The sequence below is a fragment of the Acanthochromis polyacanthus genome, chromosome 3, assembly GCF_021347895.1.
Source record: "Acanthochromis polyacanthus isolate Apoly-LR-REF ecotype Palm Island chromosome 3, KAUST_Apoly_ChrSc, whole genome shotgun sequence".
Lineage (NCBI taxonomy): Eukaryota > Metazoa > Chordata > Actinopteri > Pomacentridae > Acanthochromis > Acanthochromis polyacanthus.
In genome coordinates, this window is record NC_067115.1 from 13,985,093 (window position 1) to 13,995,951 (window position 10,859).

At 39.0% G+C, this 10,859-nt stretch overlaps 1 protein-coding gene across 3 annotated transcripts; it reads right to left on the reverse strand.

Annotated features, from left to right (window-relative positions):
• Positions 1–654: 654 nt before the first annotated feature.
• On the reverse strand, positions 655–9,001 carry as3mt (arsenite methyltransferase). 3 transcript variants are annotated; one of them, XM_022205873.2, is made up of 11 exons: positions 8,840–9,001; positions 8,461–8,506; positions 6,796–6,923; positions 6,552–6,702; positions 5,504–5,640; positions 5,335–5,404; positions 5,151–5,232; positions 4,941–5,072; positions 3,121–3,260; positions 2,551–2,673; positions 655–1,333 (listed from the first exon to the last, which is right to left on the reverse strand). In XM_022205873.2, exons 1-11 carry the CDS (start codon positions 8,854–8,856, stop codon positions 1,226–1,228), a joined length of 1,134 nt encoding a protein of 377 aa, XP_022061565.1. In that variant the 5' UTR covers positions 8,857–9,001; the 3' UTR covers positions 655–1,225. The 3 variants fall into 3 exon arrangements, with proteins under 3 accessions (XP_022061565.1, XP_022061557.1, XP_022061574.1); XM_022205865.2 differs by having other exon boundaries at positions 8,461–8,509; positions 8,840–8,988; XM_022205882.2 differs by lacking the exons at positions 8,461–8,506; positions 8,840–9,001 and having other exon boundaries at positions 6,796–6,929.
• Positions 9,002–10,859: the final 1,858 nt, after the last annotated feature.

A 10,859-nucleotide genomic window follows, 5' to 3' on the forward strand; every position in this document is an offset into this window, starting at 1 on the left:
CCCATATTGATCTAAAGAAAAATCCCAAAATACTCATGTTTTCAAATACTTTGGGCTATTATTAACTTTTTAAACTTTATTTCATATTGATACAGTATTAACAGTACTTAAGTATTTTTGCACTATGCACTTTAGCTGTTGGAACATCTCTTACCTTATTCATTTCAGAAACTTCGCACATGTTGCCATCTTGTTTTGACCCGTTTTTGTATTTTCTGCCATTTTATTTTGAATTACCAAGTCTTCAACCTGTCTTATTTTGCACACATTTTTGCTGCTGCCTGACTGATTAGATGTGCATCACCTTAGTTCAACCCCGGTTGTATTAAATGTCCTATATGATCAAAATTATATGATTATGTAAGGAAATGTTGAAACTTACTTATGATCCACAGTGACTTAATGTCACATATACCACTGGAATATGTGAACACTGTCTTAGTTGACTTACCAAGTCACAAACTTGCGTCCCAAAAATAATTTTATAAAACAGAAATGCATATTTGGATTTAAGTGTTAAACCAGCTGCTGTTTTCTTTATAAAGTCAACTCAACAGTCCTTCAACATTGATAATTCTGTTAGAATAATTCCAGCAGCTTTTTAAAGACACAGAAGAACCCACAGTATGAGGAATCTAAAATGAAGAAAGGATATTTAGTTGATTGTCAATATTTATTGTTTTAGAAAAGCAATAACATTCTAATTTACATATTAAAGCAGATATTAATTAGGACACTGTATGAAGCCCACCTAAATGCAAAACCTGTCAATATACTGCCCAAATAAATCAATGAAATGACTAATTGCAGCACCATTACAACACAAGTGGTATCATTTCTTAATGAAAAGCCCAGCTGAAGGTGTGATTTACAATAAATGTGAATTTATGAAACATTGTAGGCCGACAGAAAAACAAAAGTCATAAACAAAAATTTTAAGTATTTTCCAGTTTTCAAAACTGTTTAAGATGATTTGAACACTGATTCGGGGTCATTTTATGTTCCCAGCATAATTGATGTTTTAGAAAAAGATTAACAGGGAAAAGTGCATCATTAAGCAACATGTTTGTACACGAACAAGAATTAGTTTCTTTTTTTTCCCCACAAGAAATGTTAAGACACAGCGTAATTACACTGCAGAAGGCATCATGAATTCAGCACAGGTGAACTACTGTGACTATACAGTATGATGCTGGGCCTGTACTTCTCAGTGCTCTTCCCACGATTATTTGCAGCAGGCAGAAGACTGTGGGCCGCAGCATCCCCCAGTGGTAGAACCTTGGCCTTGCTTGTCCAACTTAAGGGCCAGATCAAAAGGATCCACAATTCCTACCTGTATCAAAGAGTTCAACAGAGCAGACAGCATTTGGAGATTATTATATACAAAGTTCTATTTAAAGGTGGACTGTAGAAAGTTTGTTGATATCTAGCTAATTAGCATATTTAGATGGTTATGTTCCAGATTTACCCTTAACTGTCCCTTTACCCCTGGTCTGCCCTTCTCCATTTCCTCCTCACAAACACAAATGTGCACAGAATACACTGAAATAGTGTTGTGTGGCAACTTTGTTTTCCATTTACAGAGCAAGAGCTGTGCAGACATGATGTTTTATTTGGACAGCTATGGGACCATGAAGAGATATTTGCAGAGTTTGACCAAAACTGAATTAAAATGACATACTCTACCTTTAAATATTACATAATAACTGATACAAGATCATTGTAAAGAATGAGGACAAGGTTGTAAAATGTTGAAGCTGATTAATATGCTACACATTCTAAATGACAGGACAATGCAAGCTTTTATATACAGAGTTTTATTGCATTTACTCCTGCTGTGCAGCTCAATGGCAATTTTATCAGATGCTGGTTGTTCATGAAAAATCAGCATTTCACAGTAGCTGTGCTTTGATAAGCAGGATCAAAGGCTTTTTATTACCGTTATCACAACAGAATTTTGCTGATTAGAAAAAAAGTATCTCAGACCTGATTTTACCTCAGGTGAGAAGTCCAAAGGCTAAACCATGAAACAAACTTTAATATTTTTGTCACCCCGATTTCTAATTCACAGTACATTCCACAAATTCAAAAGGCTCTCAGTAGCAGAAAAAAAGTGTCCTGGGGTGATTAATGGGTTTGGGTACTCATTTCAAAATGTTATTAGACGTGTGTGTGCACTGAATGACCACAAGAGCTGATAAGATGGCATTCCATTAGCTGAGAAGAGAACATTCCTTCCTGTTCAAGGTTCCCCAGCATGGCTCCACAGTCTGGTTATGACTCCAAGACAGCTGCTTGACCTTGTGCATGAGGATGTGTGCGTATGTATGTTTGAGCGCGTATGCGAGTATGAGAATCCACAGCATTGTCTACACATGTGTGTGTGTGTTTGTGGGGGTGTGTATGTGCGTGCATGCAACTGTGTGCGTAGTGTGACAGTGGGCCTCGCTGGGTGTGTCACATACTTCAAACTGACACCAGAAACACACTGACCTCTAGTGCTCAGAAACCGGATAGTTTTACATCCAGGAATTTAAATATGACACTGACCTTAGGTTTGACTCCACAGGTGCCAGAGGAGCCTCCTGGTGGCTGGCAGGTGAAGTTCTCTGCAAATCTGGAATTTGTCAGGATGCTGGCCACCTCTGCATCCACCTCCACCACTTCATTGGCCTGTGAAATACACACAGAATTGACCTCCATTACCTAAAGCGCATGAGAGGTAGACTTTTGAGCTGCTTTTCAAATCCCATACTTTTTCTTGTAGGTTAAGAACACAACACAGCTACAGAGTTTGTACCGTTTCGTGTAGTATGCTTACATTTGGAACAGACTTCATCATATCAATGTGTCTTATCCTTTGACTGTCGCAATCTGTTCTGCAAAATGAGCTATAATCTGTTTGTGCCCTCTTAGCAGTTGAAGTTTGTTTATTCTCGCACGTGTTGTAACTGTGCAGAGGATCGTGGCTCAGAATGCACATTTCAAAATCTGACCAGATGTAGCAGGACAGGTATCTCTGACACACAGTGTATTGAGACATACTAAACCTATCTCTGGTGTGCTGTACAGTATGGTAGTATACATACTGCATGGTCTTCTAGTGCAGGACGTACAAACCTTGAAGGTGTAATGACAGTCGAACTGGAAGCTGCTCTCTGCACCTGTAATGCCTCCATTATAAATGGTCTGACAGGCCTTGCCACTGCCCTTGGGGATCTTGAACAGGCGGTATGTGGCAGACACAAACTTGAAGTCACCTGTGTTAGCAGGACAGATAAAATGTCATCAGAAATTGCTAATCATTAAACAGAGCTGTGTAGCACGAATTAAGTCTATTGAAGCAAAAAAGATCTTAATTATGCAACAACAACAAAAAAAAAAAAACCCTGCTCCAAAATTCAGGAGGCAGATGTTAAAAATGCATTTTGGACTCCTGGTAAATCTTACAGAATCAACAACCACTGATGGTAACGGCCAGATTATTGCACTCTCATTATGACTACAAAATGTTTAGTGTTTTATAACCTGATTTATGATGTGCAATAACTCTTGAAGTTCCATCAAGTGACCCCATCACCCTGCTCTGACCTTACATGCCCGTGCTCCACCCCAACAAGTACATTTCCTTATTAAAGCTAATTAGTCTGCTGTGTGAGCGTGTAAACCTGCTTGATCAACATCTCTCTCATTCGTCTATTGCAGCTGAGTCATGCTTACTTCACCTGTGTGTAACGGTCGCAGAATCTCTTGCTTTTCGTTTGTACCCCTTGGTTCAGCACACTTACAGCCTGCGTGAGCGTTACGGCTCAGGCAGAACTGCAGGAGCACATCATCTACAAATTTCACCTGTTGTTTTTACACATGACCGTCTGTCAAAGGCTGTCCACAAAAAATAGAGAAAATGATCTGTTAATAGTCATATGGACTACCAACATGTTATATATAACATGAGGTCAAGGGCAGTACTTTCCCATTGCACTCCCCTTTCTCTCTTACCCTGAGGAAGTGTAAAGTAATCTAAATATGAATTATAAAGAAATGAAATAATTGTATTGAATTCGTTAAAGGTAAATTAAAAGTAGAAAGAACTGGCAGGAGTAATGTTCATGAAGTGAACACATATGTGCAGATCACACAGAGGTACAGGTGTGCAGTGTGGCCTTATTGGTCCACAAAGCTAATAAAGTCACTGTTCTCTTCAACTTTAGCAGATGTTTAATAACAAGTGAAAACACCTGTACATGCGGGCAACTATTTTCTAAGCTTAGTCTTTAAATTTGGGATGTGCAATTTTAAAATAGTTTTCATTTCAGAGTTGTTTAGACCAAAAATTTGCTGCAATCAGGTCACTCTGAGTCAAATCATCAAACTTTTTTGACCAATTTCTGCTTCAGCATCTTTGATTTGCTTGAAAATTTTAGAGCATAAAATATGGATGTTCATAACAATATCTGTAAAATTTTTGCATGATGTATCAAATAGTCAACCTATTTTCAGCACATTGATATTTAAGGCTGTTTAAATGACAATATCCCAGTAACTATTAAAGATAAAAGCCTTAAATCTGTTATTTCCCATCCAACCATTGATTGACAAGTCGATCAAATAACTGGAGGTCATGGTAAGTTGAAATATGAAAAAAAAAAAAAAAAAGAATCCATCTTTGAGCAAACATTAACAAAACCCCTCAAAAACCGATCATTATATCAGTTTAATATCTCTAATATATGATGAAAAAGTTTCAAGTAAACCCGAGATGATCAAGTAGAAGGCCTCTGATGATTTAAGATGGAATAAACCACGAGAATCTTTGTCATTTAGTTTAAAATCTTCCGTTTCTTCCTGCAACTCAACATAAATTATGGTTCCTAATCTAGCATATCAGGAAAAACACAAAAGAAATTTCATAAGCGATAAAAAAAAGAAGAGTGTCAAACCCAGAACGTCCTGCAGTTCTTTGTTATCAACGGTGATGATGCTGGCTGTAACCAGCCGCGGGGGGCTGAAACCCACTTCGTCAGCCAGCTGCAGCAGATCCTTCCACCAAAGCGCTCCGCCGAGGCACTCACCTGCCGAGATAAACCACATTGTGATATTCTGACAGGTGCCTGTGGTTTTTATGGCAGCAGTATATTAATCTGACGCACCCCACAGCACTTTGTGAGTTTTAATTTCCTCTGGTAGTCTTGCGCTGCTGTAGACGTCACTGAAGTACAGCTCACCGCCATCCTAATGATCGACAGTGGAGCAGTGCAGGAGGTGAACTTCAATGTAAACTAATCGGTTTATGATTCACGGTTTAATAATATTGTAAAATGAAAAGCAGTGCACCTTCAGTACGTCGTAAGCTTCAGCCAGCACACGCTTCTTGTCCGGAGAGAGATTCACCACACAGTTGGAACTACACGACAAGAGAAAATCAACAATGTTCAGAACAGTTGCCAGGTGTTTACACAGCATTAAATCTAGACACACACAGAGGTAAGAGAAGTCATCTTACATGATGATGTCAAAGGAGTTCTTTGGCAGGCCGGCCTCAGTCAAGGCCTCGATGTAGCCCTGGACATAATCAACGTTGGGCTTCTTGAAACCAAACTCCTTCATGTGGTAGTCGATATATGTCCGGGCCACTTCGAGCTACAAGAGAAGAAACGGAGCTGAAGTCTCTCTTCTGGGTGTACATTTAATTTTTAACAGTGATGTGGCATGTTATTTGTCCACAGTTTATAATGTTTGGCTGCATTTAGGCAGTTCACACACACAAACAGAGGAGCATAATTTGATTTGTAAAAATACAGAAGTGGGAGAGTTTTTCTTCACAAGCTCATGCTGCCGTTTTGGAGCTATTTTGAGTTCACATGAAAATCATTTATGCCTCTACACTGGCGATGAAGGCAATGTGTTTTCAGGTTCTCTGTCCATCCATCCATGCATACTATTCTCATGAACAATTCCTTCTGAATACCTGCAGGACATTTCTTAAAATTTAACACATTTTTTGGAACTGAAGGGTGAACTGATCAAAATTCGGTGGTCAAAAGTCACTGTGACCTCATACAACATGTTTTTAACTGTAAAAAAAGAAAACATCTGCTAACTATGACAATGATCAGCATCAGCACAGCCATACGCTCGATGCTTTTTTTTTGCATTCGATGTCATATGGAAATGTTAAAAAAAAATCTGCAAAAGCAGCCATCACAAGTTCCACTGGGATGTAGTATTACTGTCCTGATTCATCCCAGCGTAATTTAACACTCAATCATTGGCCTGATTTCAATAAGCCTCATAACAGTCACCGTTTACTAGCTAACCTTTCACACTGATTGCCATTTGCAGGTTTGCCAACACAGAAGTGTCTGCCTCCTCCGGTTATATTAAACAGTAAAAGTAGCAACCAGTAGCCGCCAAACAAGACTTAAAGTGTGTGGTAATTAATATCCAAAAGGTCAGAGGTCATGGATGTAAACTGGAACTGCAAGGTGGTAATGCTAGTTCAACTATGAATTAAAGATGCAGCAATCAATCAGTAAGCTGGTGCACGTTACCTGGCCCTCAGTCATGTCAATGCCGGTGACATGTCCATTCTCGCCCACCAGCTGACTCAGCATGTAGCAGTCCCTCCCACTGCCGCTGCCCAGGTCCAGAATCCTGCAGCCCTCCAAGCACTCTGGCACTACCAGACCACAGCCGTAGTACCTGAAGGGAAAAAGGAAACACCTCTGTTTCTACCAGAGTGAGATTTCTGCCCCGTGGATACAAGACTAGAGTGTGCATGAGCAGCCCACTAACTTGTCAGAGACTTCAGGGTGGACTTTCTTCAGAGCCTCGCGAATGAAGGAAGGGACGGGCCGGGTCGGAGCCAGGCAAGCGTTGGTCTGCAGGTCCTTCTGGGTCTGCAGCCTCTTGCCATAGTAATCCTGCATCCACAGAGAAAGGCTGGCAATAGTAGCTGATCATCACACAGCAGGTAGGTAAGCAGTGAAGAATGAGGTTTTAATAAGAACAGGCTGAGCTGCCGAACTGAACGACAGAATTCTATAAATGTGCAATCTGTGCATTTATGAGGGTGAACTGAGGAAAGTATGAGTAAGCATATTTATGTGTCATACAATGACACAGGGAAAATGGAAACTTACTTAACCAGTCGCACCCTGGAGGTTATTGTGCCAGGCAGATTGCGGTTTTATAACAGATAAGGTACCAGACCTTATCTGTTACAAAACTGTAAATTTATGGCAGCATTTCAAAGGTTACCAAGCATTTCACATTTTCTGCCTGGTACTACTATGACAAAAGCTGATATAGCATTTGTTGTGCTTCATTTGTGTTATATCAATTTGGGTAGACCGCAGCTGACTGGCCCATTTTGTAAAAATCTGTTAGTCAACTTCCATTTCACACTTGTGATGAATCCCAATTAGAAATATTAAACAGCATCCTGGCCTGCTGGTAAAAAAATAAGGGCTGTATTTCAAAATTGTCCCAAATGTCCTTGATGCACAAAGCCTGAAATTGTTGTTGAGGCCTGAAAGTTTTGCAGCTGTTATTGTCTAAATTTGGACATTTTTTTCCATGAGGAAATTTTGATAAAACTGGCTTGAACTAAAGGGGTTAAGCATAAAGTAATGAATAAATTAATTCAACAGGTGAATTAATCAAAAACAAATACATATTTTTTGGGAAAAGGGATACAATTAGATGATTCTCTTGCATTTATTGCTAAATTTCCATACAAAGACTTTTATTTATAATAATTTTCTTTATTATTTCTGCTTGACTTTTGATTCAATTATGGTATTTTTTTCCATTTATGTATTTCTAAAGTTATCTAGTTATGTAATGTACTTCAACATGCATTTATGTCTTCATTATTCCACTGCTTGATTTCATTAAAAACTATTATTACTGTGTCTGTATGCTAAGAGTATAGGAGGAGTCATTGCATGGAGATGATAGAAGATTAACACCAATAACTGGTGGTGTGTAGATTTGATAGGAATGGTTTGCTTCTGTCTGGTTCCTGCAGTTGATCAAGTTCTGCTTTGGACCATAGACTATATATATATATACACACAGTCTATGCTTTGGACTAATTAAGCATATAGACATATTTAAAAAAACAAGAGAAATGCATAGAAGAAATGAAAAATCATAGAGACAAGCTAAGGAAAAGTTGATGTACTTGGAGAGAGGAATAAATAAATTCAGGGCATTTATTTAGGCAGTCTTTTAACTCAAAAAAATTGCATTTAAAAAAAATCAATCTATTTATGTTGTTTATTTCTAAACGCATTTAAATTTGAGTAAGCCCCCTTTAATCCTCTATGCAATCCCCACCAGTCGGCATCTACCGCTGACAGAATTATGTTTACATTAAAATCAGTGTTTTCCTACAGTAGTAGCAGCTGCTGAGCTACGCTAACATAGCATGATGAGTGATGCACGTCACGTTACCTTCACGTCCACGTGAACGGAGGTTTGACAGAAACCATCTGCACAGCTACTTGGAAGAAGAAATACATAGATAAATTAATGATTAACTGATAATGAAATGCCACGACCAGATCAAAGTGGTTGTTAGCTAGGTGCTAACTTAGTGTTAGCTAGCCGCAGCTAACGCAAAGTCGGAAATAACGGCAAGTTACACGGTCACACGTTACTCTGCGCTGCGTAATACTGTGTAAACAACCTTATTAAAGATAGTGTAAAGTGTAAACTGTTTACGTTTCACACTGAGGCTACAGGTGAAGGTTGAAAGTTGACAAATGCAGTTTGTTTAGTTCGTAACTCCACTTATAAACGACACAACAAACGAGTATAAGCATGTTCTCACCTCTTGCCATCAGCCATCGTTGCAGGTGCTCGAAAAGTTTACGGTTTGTGCAGCGAAAATCAGTCAGCTCCTGTAAGCTCTGCCCTCCTCCGTTGAACCCGTCTCAGGTCATATACCCTCGTTGTCTTCCTGTTTTGCGGCTCGCTCCGCCCCTCACTCCCTGGAATAGTGAAGCACATGGTTTTATTTGGTCATGATGAGTAGACAAAAGTGTGATCTTCAGTCAGAGATCGGTGAGGTGGTCCACTTTTATTTGAGCTGCCAGAACGTTCCAGTTAAGACAATGTAATGTAATTTCGTGCGTAAGGATGACTTGACAGGTCTGATGGAGGCCAGGATTCATCCAGAAAAGCTTTAAAGCAATTTCACCCTAAAACTGGGATTTTGTTTGAAATTGCTGATCTGTCAGGTATGTAGTGAAATAGTATAGAGCATTTAATGCTGTCAGATCCGGTGCTAACGTGCTGCTGCTTTGCCATGTGCGTAATTGCACGTGTAAGTCTCAATTTTAAAAGCGCTGATCGTTCGGCTGCAGCAAATTGTTAAGATCAGAGGAAATAATCTGGCACACAGGCATCAATTGGAAGCAAACGGGACCTCAGCAGGTGTATTAATGTTTCAGTTAAATATTTACATCCAGTACTGTGATCCTACAGCTATGAGGCCATGGGTTCCAATTTAAGGCCTTTCTTAGTGGACTTTGTGTGTTCTCCATGTGGCTGCGTGGGTTTTCTCTTGGTACTTTTTCTCACAGTCCAAGGATGTATTTATTATTAACTGACTAATTGGGTATTCTATATTGGCCTGTTTTGTGAGTGTGCAGTGTTTTTTTACTTTGTGTTGGCCCTGTGATTGATTGGTAACCTTATTCAGGAAAATAATAAATAAAAAACTGAAGATGGTTAGATGGTAGGAAACTTTAAGTGTTTCATTTTGAAAGGATTTCAAACACCAGAAGACCACCAGGATACATTACTGGTCATGTACAGGAGAAAAGCAACAAGCACTGTTGGTGTCCCTCAAACCACCAGAGTCTATGGAAGGAAAGAATGATAAAGAAAGGTGTGAGAATTCCGATCAAAATATAATTAAAGCCAAAAGTAAATGGTCTTTATGTTGGTGGGCTAGAGGCTTACAGAAACACACACCACCATGTGTGGGCTTGTGCCTTCTTCAGGGTGTGGTGACAAAGAAACAGACTAATTATACAGTAATTATAGTTGTAATCATCACTTTAACAGGCCTTTGTCTTTGCTCTACAATACTATTCAGTCTGCATAGTCCTTGTATGCATTCTTTTCATCATTTAGTTATATTTTTCTGCATGCTTAGTTTGTTTTTAATCTTTATTTTAAACTCAAGGAAGCCCCGGATCAATAAATTGTCTATGCATCTAGGTCTGAGTATCTGTATCATTTTGTCTCTGGCCACTAGAGGGATCACACAGGTAATACTCAGGTAAGGCCTTCTCACAGGCTGTAGAAAACACTTTACAAGACAAAGATGCTGCAGACAATGGAGGACAATTTCCACAATACAAAACAAACATCTCGTCCAACAGCAGTCAACAAGACAAAACCACAATGAATGAGACAAGCACCCAAGCTACAACAATATCACTGTATCGATTCTTCAGTGAGAAGCCCATGTTGAGAATAAAAATTATCAGCAAATTATTTATTCATTCATTCAATTTCATTTAAAGAAATAAACACATCTCCAAGTGCTTTTAATTCCACAGGGATAGCTGTTCATGCCCACTACAGACACTAACTACTAGTAATCAAAAAGGCCAATAATCCATATTTGGAACTAATATACATTTTCAATAAAAGCAAAGTTTCTTGTGCCAATATCTAGAACAATTCATTTCTATCTGGCAAGGATTGTTGCATATGTCAGGACTGAAGAGAATATATCTGAGGACTCTCAGTCATGGTCATTTAATGTTTAATCTCTCATCCAAGAGGCTTTTTCAGTTCATGGCCATTCAGAATGGAAGAAGCCTCTCAGGACGAGA

What these genes read in the sequence shown, in the direction of transcription:
- as3mt (XM_022205865.2), bottom strand. An exon ending in CACCCTGAAGTCTCTGACAA is followed by an intron (nt 6,703 to 6,795) that starts GTTAGTGGGCTG and finishes TTTTCCCTTCAG; the next exon opens with GTACTACGGCTGTGGTCTGG. An exon ending in TTGACATGACTGAGGGCCAG is followed by an intron (nt 5,641 to 6,551) that starts GTAACGTGCACC and finishes CTTCTCTTGTAG; the next exon opens with CTCGAAGTGGCCCGGACATA.